This window comes from Condylura cristata, unplaced genomic scaffold, assembly GCF_000260355.1.
Source record: "Condylura cristata isolate star-nosed mole 26May11 unplaced genomic scaffold, ConCri1.0 scaffold00002, whole genome shotgun sequence".
Lineage (NCBI taxonomy): Eukaryota > Metazoa > Chordata > Mammalia > Eulipotyphla > Talpidae > Condylura > Condylura cristata.
Genome location: NW_004567103.1, coordinates 46,826,989 through 46,848,661, shown reverse-complemented (window position 1 = coordinate 46,848,661; position 21,673 = coordinate 46,826,989). Strand labels below are relative to the sequence as shown.

The 21,673-nt window shown below is 38.6% G+C and overlaps 2 protein-coding genes across 5 annotated transcripts in view; both read left to right on the top strand.

The window, feature by feature from the left end:
- Window positions 1-15,548, top strand: part of PHOSPHO2 (phosphatase, orphan 2) — a 28,838-nt gene extending 13,290 nt beyond the window's left edge. Inside the window, exons 4-6 of one of the 2 annotated variants that reach the window (XR_001145687.1) lie at window positions 3,251-3,375; window positions 14,246-14,365; window positions 15,462-15,548. The gene's annotated coding sequence lies outside the window, so the exon portion shown is untranslated. Of the gene's footprint in view, window positions 1-3,250; window positions 3,376-14,245; window positions 14,366-15,461 lie in introns of those variants that run through there. The other variant, XR_001145688.1, reaches the window with a different exon arrangement.
- Window positions 15,504-21,673, top strand: part of LOC101623689 (kelch-like protein 23) — a 13,963-nt gene continuing 7,793 nt past the window's right edge. The window contains exons 1-2 of one of the 3 annotated variants that reach the window (XM_012728117.1): window positions 15,504-15,592; window positions 17,949-19,163. In XM_012728117.1, coding sequence (XP_012583571.1) covers window positions 17,951-19,163 — 1,213 coding nt within the window. In that variant the 5' untranslated portion in view covers window positions 15,504-15,592; window positions 17,949-17,950. Of the gene's footprint in view, window positions 15,593-16,940; window positions 17,024-17,196; window positions 17,442-17,948; window positions 19,164-21,673 lie in introns of those variants that run through there. The other 2 variants (XM_004674561.2, XM_012728123.1) reach the window with 2 other exon arrangements.

The window sequence follows — 21,673 nt, the reverse complement described above, 5'->3', positions numbered from 1 at the left end:
CTGCTGAGGGGAGCAGCGGGCGGGTCAGGAGAGGTCTGCCACACTATGCGGTCACCTCCGGGGCAGGTGGGAAACAAACTCATGCGGAAGTGGCTTTAGCTTCTCAGTTCTGTGCTTTAAACCGCTGTGCCACCAGGGAGGGCCTGTATAGTTTTTCTTAAGTAAGCCTTGGTAATTTGCCACTTTTTAAAGGATTTATTTATTTATACATACAAGAACTGGGGTACAGGCTAGGGTGCAGGACTTGAGATGATTCACCAGAGACAGAGTAGGGAACAGAGCACTTGGATTGATGAAAATAAACTGCTGAGGGGAGTAGTGGGCGAGACAGGAGAGGCCCTGACCAGGATTGAACTTGTGGTGCAGTGGCTGCTTTATAGTGCTGTGCTTAAATCCCTTGCACCACCAGGGAGGCTCTAATTTGTCATTCTTATTTGTTGCTACATAACACATTTGCTAAAATTTTAACATTTTGAAGCATTATCTAACAAGTTTCTGTGGGTCAGGAATTCAGGAGGGTTTACCTGTGTGATTCTAACTTAGGATCTCAAATACGTCAAAATGAAGGTTGTGTCTGTGGTCAAGAACATTTTGAGATGAGGATGTGCTCACAAGGTGATTCTCTAACATTGCCTTTGGCATGAGACCTCAGTTTCTGTTACCAGAATGTCTCAACTTGCTGGTTGTTGGCAGGAGGCCCCAATTTCCAACCACATTAGCCCTTCCAATGATCTGTTTGAGTATCATAAGACATGGCTTCCTGCCAAGTGAGCCATCCAAGAGGGAAACCACAGTGCTTTTTGTGAACTAGTCTTAGTGCCATATGCTATTGTTAAAGCAGAACACTAAATCTAGCCTATACTCAAAAAGGGAGGGGAGTTCGATCCCACTTACAGGGGTTAGTCAAAGAAAAGTGGGCATATTTTTAAAATGAAGTGTCTCTTGACACTTTTCCATTATCCTCGTAAGGTATAAAATATATGAGCATAATTAACTTATTATTAACCCTTTAGTTTTGCACTGAACCTGTTTACATACTATCTAGATTTTACTGTTAACATTTTATCTGCTTGTTTTACCACATCACCTTCCTCTACTTTCCCCCCGCTCCCTTTTTATAGTAACATAACCATTGTTCTTCCCCTTTTCTCTGTTCTCCAGGCCCAGTGCTTCTCTGGGCCTGATTTGAATTTAAGGGTCTTTCTGCTCTGTGCCAACTCTGGCAATTGTTTAACTTGTAGTTATTTGAAAAGATGGAATCATCTTGGCCCAAACTATATATGTCTGGCTTTGTGTTCAACAGAGGGAACATCCCCCTTAGCAGATTTATTGAACTCTAATTTAGCTTCTTCCCATCTGGTACTTTACCCTGGAGGATCTCTCCAAATTTTTTTCAATCTCCTCTGACTCAGTAAGATTACTGCTTGAAATCCCACTCCTAGGTATCTACCCAAAAGACACAAAAACACTGATTGAAAAAGATACCTGCACCCCCATGTTTATTGCTGCTTTATTTACAATTGGTAAAACGTGGAAGCAGCCCAAATGCCCAAAAGTAGATGACTGGATTAAAAAAGTGTACATACATACAATGGAATATTACTCAGCAACCAAAAAAAAGAAACATGTCTTTTGCAGCAATTTGGATGGAGCTGGGAAAGATCATGCTTAGTAAGATAAGCCAGAAAGAGAAAGAAAAATACAGGAGTATAATGGACCAGACTAGAAAATAATAAGAATAATGAACAGCCATATACCAGAGACATTTTGTGGGGGTGGAGTGGGGAATGGGATCAAAAATGGGGTGAGGAGGGAAGTGCACGGGACTATGATGATGGCACATGGGTGACTTGGTGATGGGAAACCCGCAGTGATTACAATTGAGATGAAAAAAAAAAGTACAAAATGATGTAAAAATAAACTTATTTTAAAAAAAGACATACAAATAAATGTGTAAATAAAATTTAAAAAATGATTACTGTTTGAGATTTCTGTACCTCAAGCTGAATGTGTCTCTAGGTCAAAATATAGGCAATTGTAGAGCTCACTTCCCATCTCTCAGGTCCCCAGTCCTGTACTACCTAATGTCCATTACCTAAGCACTGTTGTTTCATGATTCGTCCACGTTAACAGCATGATGGTTAGTCCAGTCCCAGTTCCTTTAGGAACAAATTGTTGTATCGCATTTTCTTATTTCAAATGCAGTATGGTTCTGGATTAGAAAGACCTGACTTTGAATTCTAGCTCTATAGCGGGTAAAACACCTCAATTTCCATATCTATTAAGTTAAATTTAATCTTTCTAACTTACATCCTAATATTCTTGTGACGATATACTGAGTAACCGTTGTGTACATTTGCTGTGGCTGCTGTAACAAAACGGATGGTTTAAAAGACAACAAATTTATTTTTTGACAATCCCAAAGACCAGAATTCCCAAATGGTTTCACTGGACTGTAGTCAAGCTGTCAATAGGACCGCACTCCATTGAAAACTCAAGGGAGAATCTGTTCCTTTATCCTCTTCTGTCTATATTAAATATCCTTCTGCTCCTTCTTATAAGGATTCTTGTGATTTTATTTAGGGTCTCCCAAGATGATCTCATCTCCAGAGCCTTTAGTTTAATCACATCTATAAAGACCCATTTTTTTTGTGATGTTTACAGATTCCAGGGATTAGATATCTAATCTATCTACCTGATATCACTGGCTAGCCATTATTTCGCCTACCAAAGGGTAAGAGGACTCAGTAGCATTTAGCAACCACACACGCATAGACACAAACCAATCAGAATAGAAGCCAGTAAGAGCTGGTGACAGATTTTAATAGGGCATTTATCTCAATAGCAGTCTTATACTTGCCATGTATGAAAACAGATACAATAAACATTCACTAAAGTTGGCTTTACTAAGTGAGTTATTTCTATTTCCTCCACTTAAATGTCTGGATTTACTCTTATTTCTAGCATCTTATGTTCTAATTTTCTATTTTGCCAAACACCTTATATGTGGAAGATACTAATATTGCCAATGTGTGACAAGTGTTTGTATTATATTTGTATTATGTTAATCTTTTCTGATCTTACGTTTTATTATCTCAAGATAATCTGGTCTTAACCTTCATTTTAAAATGTAAAATATCTGAACTGAATGTTGCGTTATCTCATAAGATTATATTAGATTTAATGAGACATTGATATACACTAACTTGACTTTTTCTGTCATTCTTTGTTTTGTTTTACATTTTAAAAGGACGAGTTGATTAGGGAAAAGAGAACAAGAGAAGCACCTGCATAGTCACAGGTGGATAGGAGAGCTGCCCCTGCTGCTTTGCCAAGGGAAAAGGTTTGTGCAGAGAAACACCTGCATGCTCCCAGGTGGGCAGAAGAGCTACCTCAATAATTCTTTGAAGTAAATGCCATTCCTGTAACTTTGCACTCATTTACACATGAATTTTGTGTAAAACAGTCACACTGTGCTCACAGTTTGCTCTTAGTCCTGTGTACACATAATGCTTAGAAACATCTTCAATAAATCTACCTTTACATTAAATGTGGCAGTGTGGTGGACACATCTTTCATACAGGTAGCATTGCCTGGAAGGAATGCAATTTTATTACCCTTAGAAACATGTTTTATACATGCAACGCTGAAACACCACATAGTGTATTCCATGCTCACCCTTTGGTGAATACATTTATTAATGGAAATAACAGCAGTTATTCACACATGTATTTAACATACTCAAAACAACTTCTGTTATGTCATTTTTCCAAAGTTTACTAAATGCACATAATGTGCTAAACTAATTTATGCACTGAACTAGCACTATGTTCAAATTCATATGCACAATACTATTCTACTATACATAATTCTTTAATGGATATCCCTTTGCAGAATGTTTTAAATACAGCATGACGTGGCAGAAACATTCATCCTGAAATAACCATGTGATTGTTTACATATAAAGCTACCATTATAAAGCTACTATTCTTAGAAATCTGTATTGTATATATGATTTTATTTAATTTTTTATTGAGGTAACATTTACTTATGACACAATATGCTTTGGAGATATAGAAACTAAACGTTTATCTTGTACCATTCACAAGTGTTAACTCAAAATAGATTTAAAGTCTTCGTTTAAAACCTAAGACTAAAATACTTAGAAGAAAATTAGGCAAAACACCCCTTAACATTGGCTTCTCTGGTGTCTTTATACTTTAAAATGTAAGATTCTTGTCCATTATAATTTTTTCTTTGTAAACAAATGGATGCTTAAACCTCTTCCAAAGATAAGCAAATCCTTCATGACTAGTTTTAATTATGTGAAAATGTGAGCATACCAAAAAATTGTATGAGAAAAAGTAAGGGGGGAGAAAAGGAAGAAAAAGACTTCCTCTACAAAAACTATAGTTTGATAAGAGGATGGTATTATGACATAGTTACTATTTTGGAAAGTTTAAACATTACTAAATACACTGTATGTAAAAATTTATCTTTAAAACTTTCAAAATAGAAATACTATTCCAACCTGTGTACTAGATCATCAAAGATGAATTAATAAACAGAAATGAACCACTGGAGTGACAGGTGCTCTAATAGGCAAGTTAAATTATAGCAAGTCACTTAATGAAAAGTAGCTTCATGTAATGCAATTTCAACTTTGGTATTACAGATACTTGGGACTGGGAAGTTTCTTACTGAAGGATGGGAAGAGGAGTAGCTATTTCTTATTCATTTTTAGAATAGCTAGCAGTATCCCTTACTTCTGATCGCTACATATTAGTGCCACCCCTCCTCCCCAGTTGTACCAACTAAAAACATCCTACATTGACCATTGTCCCCTGGGGAATAAAACCACCCCTATTTGAGAACTATCCACTTAATGGTTAAAAGTTCATATCTGGGCCCTCCCTGGTGGTGCAGTGGGTAAACACAGCACTAAGAAGCTAAAGCCACTTCAGTATGAGTTTGATCCCCAGCCCCGGAGGTGACCCACATGGCGCGTCAGACCTCTCCTGTTCGCCCACTTCTACCCTCAGCAGTGTACTTCATCCATCTGCCTGTCCTGCTCCCTACTCTGTCTCTGGTGAATCCTTTTTACCGCCTCTGCACCCCATTTCTGACCTGTATCCCAGTTCTGTATGCATAAATAAATCTTTTTTAAAAAAAAGTTCATATCTTTGTGGCTCAAGTGAAAGGTACAGCCATTGGACACACTCAATATGCAAATTAAATGCTGACCTAAGTCCACAAATTCAGAATATTTCTCCTCTTATAAAAATGTCTTTATCACAAAGTCCATAGCCTTCTCATAGCATAGCAGTCATCATCTATGTATCTAATAAGTATTGATGCCTAGCTCAGTTACCTACTTATTGATTTGAACCATGTGAAATCTTTTTTCTTTTTTTTTTTTCAAAATTATGTTTGTTGAAGTAAAGCTGGTTTATATCATTGTATCTACTTTGGTGATTGAGTTTTAACCTCTACAAATGTATGTTTTCACGCCATGTTCACCACTACAATGGGACTTACAGTGAGTGCCCCAATCATCCTCTACCATTTTCTATTAGGGCCCTACCCCTCTGCCACTCTCTCCTTACCTCCTGATTGCCTCAGTTTTCAGTCAGAAGTCAAGGTTTATTAATGCTTGGTTTTGAGTGACCTTTTGTTTTGTTTCTCTGTATTCCACATGTAAGTGAGACCATCTGGTATTTGTCTTTCTTCATCTCACTTATTTAGCTTAACATTATCCTCTCGTGTTCCATCCATGTTGTCAAAAAAGGCATGAGTTCATCTCTTTTTATAGCTGGGGTAGGGATGTGTGTGTGTGTGTGTGTATGTGTGTCATATTTTTCTAATTCATTTCTCTGCCCTTGTGCACTTAGGCTGTTTCCATAGAAGTTTTATATAGGGTTCTCCCTCGTGGCACAGCAAGTTAAAGCACCCCACTATGAAGCTCTCCAAAGCCATTTTAAACATGAGTTCAATCCCTAGCCAGGGAGGTGACCCACATGGCATGGCAGACCTCTCTTGACTCATCGGCTGCTCCTCAGCAGTGTATTTCAGTAGATCTGCCTGTTCTGTTCCCCACTCTGTCTCTGGTGAATCCTCTCACCTACCACACCTCTGGCATAAATAAATAAATCTTAAAAAAAAAAGTTTTACATATACATGTATGTATATAGATATATGTGTGCATATATGTATGTATATATATGCACACACATTTAATCATAGCAGCATTGGCTTGTATCACTATATGATTCAGAAATATAGGATCCTGACTCCTGCTTATGTTTGATATATATTGAACTCTTTTCCTACCCAAGTATTTATGCATTGTGATACATATCTATTGGTTTAAGTTTGTTTTGAAAGTTCTTTTAGAATGCAAGTTTTCATTATATTCTATTTTTAAAAAGTGTTACATCTTATATGCCCACTATTATCTGCCCCAAAGAAGAGTTTGAGAAGATTTTCCTTGACAATCTCTTAATCTAGTTCAAGAGGCAGCATCAGTTAATAGAACAACTGTAGGTTGACATGTGGATGGGTAAAGTGGCTTTGTTAATAGTTTGGGATAAAATTTAAAGCCACTTTCCTACCCCTAATAAGGTATTCTTATCAGAAGATAAAAGAAAGGGCTTTTACTAACCTGGTAACCCCCCCAGTGCATCTTCAGATGATACCAGTTATAGGGAATATAAACAATATTTAGTTCACCAACCAAATCCTTTTACCTAATACTTTGTCACTTTGTATATCCATTGGGCTTCTTATTTTGTGGACCATTTGATAATTCTGTTGCAAGCAGATTCTTCTGAGTATTCTGTAAGAGTTTATGGAATAATATATTTGAAGCCAAAAGTTAAATCTGACCTACTTGTTTATGTTGTTGTACAAACTGATGTCTGTGTGATGATGGTTCATATGGAAACAGAATATTAACATAAATGTTTCCTAACATAAAATCCTTAGAAACTACCCTTGTTTATAGAAGATGTTTCTGAGAAAAAAAAATTCTTTTATATTTCAGTAATAAATTTTCAGTCATGTATCTAAACAACCAGCAAAAATATTTACATTTAGACTAAATAAAGTTTGATGCAAAGGCTGTTAAATCAATGCGAAATGAAAATCTTATTCAATCATAGTTTCCTATCACTCTACAAGTAGAGCCTGGATTATATTACATAACAAAATTGCAACTCTTCATTGGAGAGGAGAGGTTATGTACATATGTAATTATTGATAACATCAAGATAGGCTTCATAAAGCATCTAAGTGATTAGAGTAAAAAACATTAGATGGTCATGTAGCATTTGTGTTTTGTACTCAGCTGACTAATTGTGATACAAGACATGCTTTAGGAAACAGACTGTGACCCACACCTTAAAATGTGGGACAAATATAGAGAGTTGAAAAGTACTTAATAGAGCTTGCCAGATAAAGGGAATAACATGAATCAAGATGGGAAGCAACATAGCATATTCACGAGGTAGTAATAAGGTGACCGGACAATGAAGTTAAAGGTTCAAACTAGGAAGCAGCGAAATAAGGTTTCATGTTACATTTAGTGGGTTTGGCCAATATATGGACAGGTTTGAATGCCCATCAGAAGAGATAAACATTTTCCAGATAGCTCTTAGGGACAAGTAAAGGGAAAGGATATGAATGGTGTTTGGGGAGATGAAAAGTTAGCTTGGAAGAGACTGCCACAGGAAAATCTTGCAGGAAACCAGGTGAGAAGTGATAATGACCTTATAAAATGATGTCACACTGAATGAAAGGGAAAGAATAAACAAACCAGGTGAGAAGTGATAATGACCTTATAAAATGATGTCACACTGAATGAAAGGGAAAGAATAAACAAGATGCTTAGAATTTGAAAATAAAAAAAGGCAAAAAAGCTTTTAATCATACTCTGCAGGAGGGCAGTGTTTTTAGACTAAATCGTTTACATAATTTCTTAGAGCAGTATGGGCTATTGAGCACATTTTTTTTTTTAAAGATTTATTTATTTGTACATACAGAACTGGGGTACAGGCCAGAGGCTCAGGGGCGGTGAGAGGATTCACCAGAGACAGTGGGGAGCAGAACAGGCAGATCGATGAAGTACACTGCTGAGGGGAGCAGCGGGAGGGTCAAGAGAGGTCTGCCACGCCATGTGGTCACCTCCCGGGCAAGCAGGAATCCAACTCATGCGGAAGTGGCTTTAGCTTCTCAGTGCAGTGCTTTAACCCGCTGCGCCACCAGGGAGGGCCTATTGAGCACATTTTTATTGCTATATAGTTGGCATTAGTTTCAGGTGTACGATATAATGAGCCAATATTTGCATATGTTGCAACATGATCACTACAATTAGTCCAGTTAACTTGTCACTCAGCAGTCAAAAAATTTTTTTAATGAGAACTTTTAAGATCTACGCTCTCAGAAACTTTCAAATACACCACACAGTATGATTCACCATGGTTACCACACTGTACATTACATCCCATAACTTAGTTATTTTATAATTGAAAATTTGTACCTTTTGACTGCATTTCACCTACCCATATCTGGCAAGCATCCATCTGTTCTCTCTATTTAAGAATTTGGTTTTTCTTTTGTTTCTATTTTTTAGATCCTCTATGAGTAAGATTATAAAGTGTTTGTCTTTCTCTGATTTCTTGCTCTTTACTTTTTAAAGATTTATTTATGCATACTTACCAGAGGTGCAGGGGCAGTAGATGATTCACCAGAGACAGTGGGGAGCAGAACAGGTTGACTGACAATTACACTGCTGAGGGGAGCAGTGGGCTGGTCAGGAGAGGTCTGCTGAGCCATGTAGATCACCTCTGGGGCAGGGATCGAACTCATGCTCAAGTGGCTTTAGCTTCTTAGTGCTGCGTTTTAACCTGCTGTACCACCAGGGAGGGCCCTGATTTTTTTTTACTTGAACACATATGAAAGTTTATTTTTAATTTTTTAACTATAATCACTATGCTTTATTTCAAATCACCATACAATAAAAATATTTCACTTTCATATTCTCATTTTGTCTTACTTCAAAAAAGAAAAGCTCCCTCTAAATGTGTTGAATCTATTACAGAGTGGAGTAATTGATATCTAATATAACACCATGGCAATGAAAAGACCTATAACTTAAATAAGTTATCTTCTATTAAGAGGTACACCTTTTCTCTCATCATCAGAAAGATGAAGCTAATAAGATCGATAATCCTATTCTGGGGCTTACCTAGTGGTCTAACTCTCAGTGCTATCTCCACTTAGACCTGAGTTCAATCTCTGGCCAGGAAGCTAACCCACATAGGGTGCAGTAGACGTCGCCTGTCTCACCTGCTGTACCCCACAGCAGTATATTTCAGTAAATTTGCCTTTTCTGCTCCCCATTCTGACTCTGGTAAACCCTCTCATTCCCTGTACCTCTAGTCTATATTCTACAAAAAAAAAAAAAAAAAAATCCCACTCTGTTCTAGCATTTAGTGTCTAACTTACTTCACATAGCAAAATGCTCTCAGTCATCAATATTGTTGCAAATGGCAAGATAGTGTTTTTGGTTGAATAATACTCCATTGAACCTATAATTTTTTCTCTATCCGTTCACTCATTGATGAACATTTAGGTTATTTACATGCTTCAAACAAGATTTTAAAGAAAATTCCTAGTGCTTTTTCTTTTTTTTCTTCATAGAAGAACTGGGGTATAGGCCAGAGGTGTAGGGAAGGGTGGTGAAAGGATTCATCAGAGACAGAGTGGGGAGCAGAACAGGCAGATTTACCGAACTATACTATTAATGGGAGCAGTGGTCAAGACAGGAGAGGTCTGCTGAGTCATATGTGGGATAGCTCTGTGTCAGGGGATCAAACTCAAGCCATAGCAGTAGTAGTGCTGAGACTAATCCCTAGGGAGATAAAGTTTTATTCTTAATCCAGTCATGTTTTCATTTATATAGCAAAAATAACATCTGTTATGTTAAGGACACAGGAATGAATTGGGTATACAACCATGAAAAAAAAAAACTTTCATCAAGCTTACCTTCTAATGAGAAAAACCACAAAATAAACTGATAAATAAGCAAAAACATGTTTATAGATGGTAACAAGTACTAAGAATTAAAACAAATCAGGGAGGGGGAATAGGGAAGAGTAAGTGGGATAGGGAGATAATTTCAAGTAGGTTGGCAAAAGAAGACCGTGCTGGGAAGTTGATACTGACCTGATGGAGGTAAGCCTGTCCTTCATGCAGCAGTGCTGGGCAAGAGCAGCACAAGCAAAGTGACAGGTAGCAGTACAGCGCTCAGGTAGTGCTGATCCTGTGAGTGCAGAAACAAGGCTGGACCTTGAGGTCCAGATGACCATTTTAAGTACTCTTGACTTTTACTGAATAAGGTAGCAAGTCCTTGGAGAGGTTTAATTGCTAACTTGCCGGTCTTTGTTTATTACATCAATGATCTTACATTTATTTTTTCTAGTTGGCAGATTAGGTTTGTGTTGATTGTAACTGTAAAAGGCCTTCATTTATAACCCGCTGCCTTGTATTTATTACAAGTAATTCAGTTTTTTTTTTTTAAAGATTTATTAATACAGAACTGGAGTACAGGCCAGAGATGTGGAGGGTGAGAGGATTCACCAGGAACAGAGTGGGGAGCAGAACAGGCAGATCGATGAAGTACACTGCTGAAGGGAGCAGCGGGCAGGTCAGGAGAGGTCTGCCACGCCATATGGATCTCCTCCAGGGCAGGCAGGGATCGAACTCATGCTGAAGTGGCTTTAGCATCTTAGTGCTGTGCTTTAACCCACTGCGCCACCAGGGAGGGCCCTGGAATTCAGTTTTAACTGTGACGCATAACATTCTCAATAAACTAATTTTTTTTAATTTATTTATTTATGTATACAGAACTGGGGTACAAGTCAGGGGTGCAGGAACGGTGAGAGGCTTCACCAGAGACAGACTGGGGAGCAGAACAGGCAGATTGGCAGAGTACACTGCTGAGAGCAGCGGGCAGGTCAGGAGTGGTCTGCCGCGTCATGTGGATCATCTCTGGGGAGGGGATCAACTCGCACTGAGTGGCTGAGGTCAGCCTGCAGTGCTGCATCCCAACTTATTGCACCACCAGGGAGGGCCTAAACTAATTTTTAAAGGACCATCTCCCTCAAAAAGTAGTAGGTTAGTTCTTGTTTTGAGAATAGATGAGTGGTTTTTCATTCATTTTTAAAACCATTACACCCAGAATAAGTTTGAAAAACTCTATGCTCAGTCACATTTCAGATTGATAATAAAAACTTTTCATTATAATTCTAAATATTTGCCAAGGTTGTAATTTCTCATGTATTATAATGACTTTTGAATAACTCTTAAATCTACTTAGTAAAAGCTAACTATTAATTTGGAACCTACCAACATTCATTTTCAAAATACATAAACAAGAAGTTCTTTACCAATGGGAAATTTTTATTTATTATAATTTTACATCATTCTTCATTTTGTACATTTTTCCATCTCAGTTGTAGTCCTCCCCATAGGCTTCCCACCACCAATTCACCCATGTGCCATCACCATAGTCCTGTGCCCTCTTCCCACCCTTTTATCCCATTCCCTTTCCACCCTACATGTCTCTGGTTTACAGTTGTTTGTTGTTCTGGTTTTTACTTTATTACATTTGCTTCTTTTTTTTTTTTTTCCTTTTCTTTTCCCCCGATCCCTTACACTCCTGCTATGAGTGAAACCATCCGATATTTTTATTTCTGGCTTATTTCACTAAGCATGATCCTTTCCAGCTCCATCCATGTTGCTGCAAAAGGCATCAGTTTATCTTTTTTGATTGTTGAGAAATATTCCATTGTGTATATGTATCAGTCACCTACTTTTGGACATTTGGACTGATTCCATGTCTTCCCTATTGTAAATAGTGCAGCAATAAACATGGGGGTGCAAGTGTCCTTTTGAGTCCATGTTGTTGTGTCCTTTGGGTAGATACTAGGAGTGGTATTCCTGGGTCATATGAAAGCTCCATTATTAGCAGTTTGAGAAAACTCCCAACAGCTTTCCATAGTGGTTGTGCCAGTTTGCATTCCCACCAGCAGTGCAGGAGAGCTCCTTTCTCTCAACATCTCACTGGTGTGAGATGGTATCTCATTGTGGTTTTAATTTGCATTTTTCTTATTACAAGTGATGTTGAACATTTTCTCATCTGCCTGTTGGCCATCTGTATATCCTCTTTGGAAAAGTGTCTTCTTAGCTTTTCTGCCTATTTTTTGATGGGGTTGTTCACTTTGTTTTTGTTGAGATTCATCAGTTCTTTATATATCTTTGTGATCAGTCCTTTGTCATTAGTATTATGGGCAAATATTTTCTCCCAGTCACTGGGTGTCTCTTTGTTTTGTGTGGTGTCTCTTTTGCTGTATAGGAGCTCATTAACTTGATGTAGTTCCAGCTATTTATCCTTTCTTTCACTATCCTTGCTTTGGGTGTTGTATCATTAAGGATGTTCTTGAGGTGTATGTCTTGCAATGTTTCACCTACTTTTTCTTCTAGATATTTTATGGGTTTGGGTCTTATGTCCAGTTCTTTTATCCATTTCAAGATGGTTTATGTACATGATGTGAGGTAGTAGTCTAACTTCATTTTTCTGCACACAGCAGTCCAGTTTTACCAGTGGGAGATTTTTATTTCATTCTTTTCTTGAGTATTCCTTTCTCCACTTCTGGAAAATGTTATCCTACTAAAAACAGAGGCAGGCCTTCCTCACATTGCACAGTAGTGCAGGATATCAAAAAGTGACCATGCAAGTTGAAAATGTGCAAAGCAGTATGAAAAGTCAGTGAAAAACTTCTAATTGTCTTGTGACCGTTATTTTATCAGGACACTAAAAACTTTCTTACTTCAGTTATAAATGTACCAAAAATGAAAACCATATTTACTCAGTGCACTGTAAGTAGAAACACTGGGAATTAAGTATTTTGTTTGCAAACAAAAATTAGAATAGTTTGAACAGTTCTCAACTTCTTGTCATATAGCTTACAATATGAAGGAATTATCTTTCTATGCAAGGTGAACTCTTAATGCTTCTAAGTTTGGATTATCTTCCTACAGTTTATCATTTGTACTTTCAATGTAGTAAAGTATCTCCAAGATTTCCTTTAACATGAAGTTTTTGGTCAGAAGCCTTTCTTTTGGGACCCCTTCATCCTTTTTGTCAACAACCACTTTGCTCACTTAGTTATGAAGTTCACCTGCATCAAATTCCTCTGGCTGCATAGCCAGAGTCTCTCCAGCAGTGGCAAGGTCAACATTCCCATGGTCAGCTATTTCTTCTATAAATTCAATTCAAATTCCACTTACATTATCAGTTATCAGTTCTTTGCCAATGTTGTTGGCAATTCTTGTTGTCCAGTGCCCTTTTACAATACCTATTTTTGTAAAATATTAGATTTATCAGCAGATAAAGTAAGATAAGAATCTCTGTAGTCTTTAGATGAACTGAATTAACAGCTGCCTAGTGGCCAATCACTCATGATTTTGAAAAAAAGACAGAATTGGTTATGAACCAGGATGTCCAACTGTTATATATGTAGAGATCTGTGGGCTAAAGAGCTTGTCAGAAAAGTTGTGTTACTTCATTACTCATATGTGCCATAGTAATTGAAATTTGAACCTTATTCAGAGGATTAACATTAATTAACTAAACCATGGTTAACTGAAATTCATACATATTAGAATCAAAGAAAGTCTGTCTATATTTTAAACTTGTAAATAACTTACTGATCACCTCTTAGATCTTTCTGCAATAAAATAGATATAAATTGAAATGTAATTGTTTTATATTCTTGATTTTTTAATGGTAAGACAATTTTGGATTAACATTACAATTATTACTATAACTGATCATACTACATAAGTAGTTTAAATGAATTCAAAAGTAAAAATTTATCAAAACGATTTCAATTTGATGAAGCTGACTATTTTTATTTAGGCCATCTATCCTTGAATGAGTACTGCTTACTGCTGGATGAGACAGAGTTTTGCATTAGTGATATTCCTGTTTTCATTCTACTTCATTACTAATCTCTGAGAAAATGTGTTCACACAGACAAGGAGATGGGAAAAAGTATTTTATTATAGCAAAACAGCTTATTTCATGGATACTTTCCAAGTTGTTGAACAAGGAATTAGAAAACTTTTGACTTGCAAAATACTTGTTACCCAGTCATTGGAATGCTTATTTCTTATTTTCCAGGAGGTATACCAAAAAGACTTTGCCAAGACATCTAGCAACTCCAGAGCAGCCATATAAACCTGTGCTGGTTGTGTCCACATTACAACCTATTGAACTATAACACGCTGAAATTGTACAACTGTATGTGATGACCTTATAAGTATACGTATTTTGTTGTTGTTGATTAGCACTATCTTCTCTCATCCAGTATGTAAATAAAGTATAGCTAATTTCCTAAATGTCCCTGCCACTTACACACTTAATAATAATAGCACAGTATCATATAATTGAATGACAGAAATACTTAGTGGAAAGATGTACTAGTAAGATAATATCAATAAATAAAATTGTACTTTTAGAGATCAGGAATCCAATGAAAGGCAAAGTGTGATGTCAGTAAGGCATCTAACTCCTGGCTAACCTCAGTATCTGCCAAGAATCATTTATGTCTCATCTCCATGGTGCCTCTTTATTTCCTTAAGACTTGGACTCACAGATGGCACATACGTTTTCTTGAAGTCATTAATTTATTTAACTTGTGAATGCTTATATGTTTCTAAGTACATCAAATCTATTAGCATTTGCAGTGGGTGGTTTGATAAAGCATGTGGTAAAGAGGAGCTGCTCCTGGCAATACCTTCAAGGCCAGCTCTTTTTTTGGGCAAGCTGAATGAGTCTTATATACACTGATACGCTTTTCAGCAATAGTCCACGACCAGGGAACATCAGGCAATGGAGACAAAAGTTCTGAATTAGTGTATGCATTACTCTAAAGCAACTACACACATAACATAGTGAAATCTATTATGCAAGAATAATTTATCACATGCCATTTTGAGTCTACAAACCCCTACTCTTGGTTAGACAGAATCAATAATGTTTTCTATCCGTCTAACTTGGCATCACACATTCATCTCCACACTTCCATGACAAAATGTAAAGAAGACTGTGTATTCAATCGGTCACAATCATGATCCTGAATGTCAATACCAACACCAACATCATTATCACTTATGAAGGACAAACTGCATTACATCTAGCAAAATTCATATAAAGTTGAAGAAATGTTAGTAAGATACCAATTTCCAAATTGATGTTGTATTGAAGAATAAAGTATAAATATCCTTTTATTGTAATAGCTAAATTCATGTAGCATGTTCCTAAATGTTTTCATATTTGTACTTATCTTTCAAAAAACTTTATTACACTTAAGGTATTTACATTTTCTATTTTTCAGATCAGAAAACAAAGGAAATCACCTGATCCTCTTGATAAAATGCAGATCTTCACTCCAGAGAAGTCTGGGTGGTGGTGATATTTGTGGGGTGCTACATAATCAGCATCCAAATTCAATCGTGTGGAATTAAAGTAAGCCACCCAAATGAGAACAAACAGAAATCCTTTATTCAAGTCTAGATGTATCACAAGAGAGCTACCACCACGTGCCCATGTGGCAGAGGCTCAAAAGCAGGGAGGGGAGTAAAATTTATTTTTTAAAAAAAATGTTTCCAATGCTTCTGGAGAAAGTGCTTGGCCTGGGAAAACTAGAGACCGGCTCCTAGAAACGGGATATTTTCTGTAGTAGGTTGGGGAAACTTTGCTTTCTCTGGTTGGTCCTGAGGCCCCTGGAAGGGGGTAAAAATAGGAAAGTCAGTAGGCCTTGACCAGCCTTGACTGTTCAGGTCCAGTTGCTGCAGAGGTTGTGGGTTTCTGCATTTCTTACGTGGTGCAGAGTTTTGTTGTCATATACTGTCTGGCCATTGTCCATTTGAATGTTCTCTCAGACCACAGTGTGAAGAATACACTGGATCTATGATATGTATCTGATAAAGCTGGGTTTCATCTTGGTCTGTTTCCTCTCTTAAGATAGCTGGCTTGTAAGCCTCATGAGAGCTCTGGGCTGTCTTTCACCACTGACTCCTGCCTAGTCCTTTCAGGTATTCAGAAGGCACTTAATAAAATAATTGCAAATGAATGATGCATGCACATATTTGATACTGGCTTTTGTTGGGGCAAGAGCACGAACTTTCTGGTGCAGCTCAGGGACGTCTTTATGTGATTTGAATAGTTGTCACCAGGAAGAAAGGCTGGAGGCTGCTCTGGTTCTAAATATGGTTAACTTGAATCGCTGGCCCTAGCAGTTCCCAGTTTTTCTGAGCTTCCAGGTTAACCCGTTGTGTGCATATTAGCATCAGGTCCTCCCTCGAATGGGCTGGCATTTGTGGGAAAACTGGCAGCTACTCTAGCGTTTTGAAAGCAATCCTAACCCCTAAGTGTTTTGCTTTCTAACAACAGTTTACCCTTCCCAGCTACCGAGATCAATTGAAGCAGGGGGAAAGTGCACACATAAATGCATACATACCAACCCCCCCCCCCGTGTACAGTTTGCCTAAAGACTCGCGCACGTGTAGTGTGGGTGTGTACACGCGCGTGCGTGCGAGAGTGAGACGACCCCAGGGGAGAGGAGATTCGCGGGGGCGATCTCCTCGTAAAAGCCGACCTACCTGCTGCTGTGGAAACCGTCGGGCTGGGTCCGAGGCAGCAAGCCCACCCGCTCACCTCCCCGTCACCTCACGTTCCCGCGAGTGGCCCCGCGCCGAGTGCGCGCGGGGGGCTGTTGGGTTGGAGGCGGGGAGCAGCCGGGGCACCAAAATAGGAGCCGCTTGTGGGCTGGAGCTGCACTAGCAGGCAGCCTCCGCCGCGCCTCTTCCAAAGATGGTCAGAGGGTCCGGAGGCGCCCTCGCCCCCGCTCGCCGCTAGCTCGCGAGCCAGCACCCGGTCCCCGAGCCGCCGCCGGAGGTAGGTGAGGGGCGGACCCACGGTCCGAGAGCTGCCGGCCGGGAGCCAGCGGGACGGGGAGCGCGAGCGCGAGGCCGCGCCGCCTTCCAAGCCCGCCCGTGGCAGAGGCGCGGAGACAATGGCCGCGCGGGCACCCGGCCTGGCTGAGCGCGCGGTCGCCCGCGGCGCCTTCCCCACACCTGTGCGGAGTCCCGGGGCGGAGGGCTTCGAGCTCAGGGCCGGCAGGGCGGCGCACGGCACCCTCGAGTCGAGTCCCGGCTCCAGGCCCCGGGGCGGGGCGGCCTCCCGGCGGGAACTTGGGCCCGGGCCCCAGGCGCGGGGCGCGCGGAAACCCCTGCGGTCGCCGCGGGGGTGGGGGCTCCGGGAAGGAAGGACTGTCTGGCCCGGCTTTCCTTTCTCCTCTTCCTTAATCAAAAAGGTACAGGGTTATCCTCTTTCGAGATTTCTTCTTGTGCAGTAATATTTCTTGGCATCTCTAGTTGAAAGGAAGACAACGGGGGAGGGGGGGGGGGGGGAAGGTTGAATTGCGGCCGAGTCAAGACGGGCCAAAGTCCCGTCTAAAGTGGCGCGACCCTTCGGGCGTTTGGTTTGCCAGTGTGTGATCATCTCCAACTGCCGGCTCGGCGCAGATTGCAGAAGCTGGATGAATGGGTAGCAAATCAATATTTATTCTTCAGAGGACTACTGAACAATCCGGGGGCCTTATTTTAACCTCTGAGCTACCTTGAATTTAAATTGACTATCAGATAAATTATGAAACAGTCCATCCATATCTTGCATCTTTTATTTAGAATGCTGAGATTAGACTAGTTCAAGAGTGTATCAGATGCTTATGGATCATTGTAATGATTGGAGTATTTGCCATTTTTTATGTGAAGTAATATGCAAAATTGAAAACATGTTTATCATTTCATATTTATTGCAGACATGGCTCTGAAAGGACAAGAAGATTATATTTATCTTTTCAAGGATTCAGCACATCCAGTGGATTTTCTGGATGCATTCCGAACATTTTACTTGGATGGATTATTTACTGATATTACCCTTCAGTGTCCTTCAGGCATAATCTTCCATTGTCACCGTGCTGTTTTAGCCGCTTGCAGCAATTATTTTAAGGCAATGTTCACAGCTGACATGAAAGAAAAATTTAAGAATAAAATAAAAATCTCTGGCATCCACCATGATATTTTGGAAGGCCTTGTAAATTATGCATATACGTCCCAAATTGAAATAACTAAAAGAAATGTTCAGAGTCTGCTTGAAGCAGCAGATCTGCTACAGTTCCTTTCAGTAAAGAAAGCTTGTGAGCAATTTTTGGTAAGGCACTTGGATATTGATAATTGTATTGGAATGCACTCCTTTGCAGAATTTCATGTTTGTCCAGAACTAGAAAAGGAATCTCGAAGAATTCTATGTTCAAGGTTTAAGGAAGTATGGCAACAAGAAGAATTTCTGGAAATCAGCCTTGAAAAGTTTCTCTTTATCTTGTCCAGGAAGAATCTCAGTGTTTGGAAAGAAGAAGCTATCATCGAGCCAGTTATTAAGTGGACAGCTCATGATGTAGAAAATCGAATTGAATGTCTGTATAATCTACTAAGCTACATAAACATAGATATAGATCCAGTGTATTTAAAAACAGCTTTAGGCCTTCAAAGAAGCTGCCTACTAACTGAAAATAAGATACGATCTCTAATATACAATGCTTTGAATCCCATGCATAAAGAGATTTCCCAGAGGTCCACAGCCACGATGTACATCATTGGAGGCTATTACTGGCATCCTTTATCAGAGGTTCACATATGGGATCCTATGACAAATGTCTGGATTCAGGGAGCAGAAATACCAGATTATACTAGGGAGAGCTATGGTGTTACATGTTTGGGGCCCAACATTTATGTAACCGGAGGTTATAGGACAGATAACATAGAAGCCCTTGACACAGTTTGGATCTATAACAGTGAAAGTGATGAATGGACAGAAGGTTTGCCAATGCTCAATGCTAGGTATTACCACTGTGCAGTCACCTTGGGTGGCTGTGTCTATGCTTTAGGTGGTTACAGAAAAGGAGCTCCAGCAGAAGAGGCTGAGTTCTATGATCCGTTAAAAGAGAAATGGATTCCTATTGCAAACATGATTAAAGGTAAGTACAGATTATGTTTATTCTGTATTTGAATTAGATGACCAGAGATCTCACTTGCCTTGCAAATAATTTATTTTAAATTAAGGTAAAATTGGTTAATAACATCGTGTAGGTTTCACAATGGAACACTATATGCGTCATCATCAACACCAAAAGTTAGTTTTCATTCATCACCATACAATTGATCCCCTTTACCTGTTTTAATCATCCCTTTCCCTCTGATAACTTCTATCCTGATGTCACATCCTAAGAATTTGTTTTGTTTGTTCCTTTGCTTTGTTTCTTTATATTTCATCTAAGAATAAAATCACAAGGTATTTTCTTTCTCTTATTTATTTCACAGCATAATCCCATGAAAGTCCATCCAAATGACAGGATCTTCAAGTAATTTTAAAATAATTTGCATTTTGGAATGCTATCTGGAAACTCTAGTAGATTATACAAAAATGTAACACAGACTACTCCACATAAAAATATAGTATAGCAGTCCCCAATTTGTCTGAGAGTTACACTGTTAAGAGTATGCCTTCAGGCTAGAAAAGAGGTATTTATGTAAGAAAACAATATAATTTATTCTATTTAGAGTGTTTTGAGCTTAGGTCTTACTTCAATTCCTAAGAATTTATTTACCGAAATCTAAATGAAAAGATAAAACTGAATAGTTTTAGTCAGGCTTAATTTTTTTTTTTTTTTGGTTTGTCTTGAAATTGAGCCCATTTTCATTCTGCTTTTAAATATTCAGTGTTTCTCCTCTTTATCATCTGATGTCTCTCTTAAAAGGCCCTTCTTTAAAACTTTGAAAGGTTTGGTTCCTATATAGTGTAACAAATTACTTTTTTTTTTTTTTAGAAACTAAGACAAATTGTGCTTTTTGAAATTCAAGTCTTGTCTCTTAAGGAAAAGAGGGGGGCAGATTCATACCCTCCCTTAGTTATTTTAGAGCCTTGCACATTACTGGGTCTCAGTATCAGTGTGATAAACACTAAACACTGTATTTTCTCATGTGGTTGGTGTTATGTTAGCCTTGCTTCCCTTTCCTGTTGGCAAAAAAGTTAAACTAGGATCTTATTTAATTACATTTATTCATTGGTGCTGGCGAATTACACAGAAACAACTGGTAGGTTGTTACCAAATTCGTGTCATTTTATTCCAAACATTTCTTCCCAGGCCTTTCTGTTTCTGTTTTTAAGACTAGTGAGGGTATGGGAATTTGACCTGGTCTGGGAATCTGGATGACAAGCAGCAAGGCTGGGTAGGCTGAATGTTCTTGTCATCAGGACACTGCTTCAGCAACCAAACTGCCTGGCTTCAACTCCGACTTTCCACTTATTTACTGGTGAGCTTGGGCAAGTTGTTTGATCTCTTTCTGCCCCAGTTTTGCCATCTGTACAATGGAGATGACAACAGTAGGGTTAGTTTAGGGTTTTGAGAGGACTAAGCAAATGTCTGCCTGTGAAACACTTAGAATAGTGTTTGACACAGTCAGCACTCAGTAAATGTTAGACATTATTGTCATGACATCACTGTAAAAGAACATGTCAGCTTTGCTAGTGTAGAAATACCTCTCATAGTAAATCACAACTACTCTCTGTATACCCAAGGGCTCAGCAGTTTCTGCTGTCACTGCTCTGGTTTTTTGACTCTGCCTGAACTTGGCCTCCGCTGGGAGGTTTGCTCCCCTCCCAGGATGATTCTGAATGTCCTGTCTGACTCCTTTCCTAGAAAAGAAACAAGGAAAGTCCAAGTATTTTAGCAGCTTTTATAAACCTTTATAAACACATTTCTGCTTCTGTTTCTTAATGAGACAGTAGTTTCAGTGATCTTAAGAGTTTAGAGTATATTTCTTTGAAGATGAAACTTTATTACTTTATTAAAATTAAAATAATTTAAAACACTGCCAAAAGAAAAAATGCTACACAGGTATACCCAGTGTGACCAAACCCATGTTTGATCTTGCCTTAAGTCTGAAATGGGAACCCCCTAATCCTAAAGCCCCCCTCTACCTATTGCTAGGTATGCAATTCCCAGGTTTTCTACTTATAACTTAAAGTTTTGATTCTAATATCTGTCTCATCACCTTAGAGTAGAGTAACAAGTCAGTCATGTGCAGTTTAGGTTGGTACTGGTCCTGATAAGTGGATTCTTGCTGAATTTGCCATTTTCCATTTTTCCCTAAAAAGGATAACATTTTCCCCAATTTGTTTTTTGTTGTAACCATGAAGTGATTATCATGTTTTTCTTGTAATGATAGTTTAAACTGGGTTTTTCAAATTTACTTCCTTTTTTGGGTTAGGATGTCCAGAGAAAAAATAAATATGTACTTGGCAGTTTAGGAACCCCTAACTTTATCACCTTGTCATAAATACCCTGTTTAAAAGCTTACTTTGTTTTCAGAGTAGAACTGAATACGATTGAACCACACCAAACAGAACAGTGTGAAATTAAAGTTGGTTAAAAGTCTAAACCTACATTTTCTTTTTTAAGATTTTATTTTTAAAAATTATTTATGC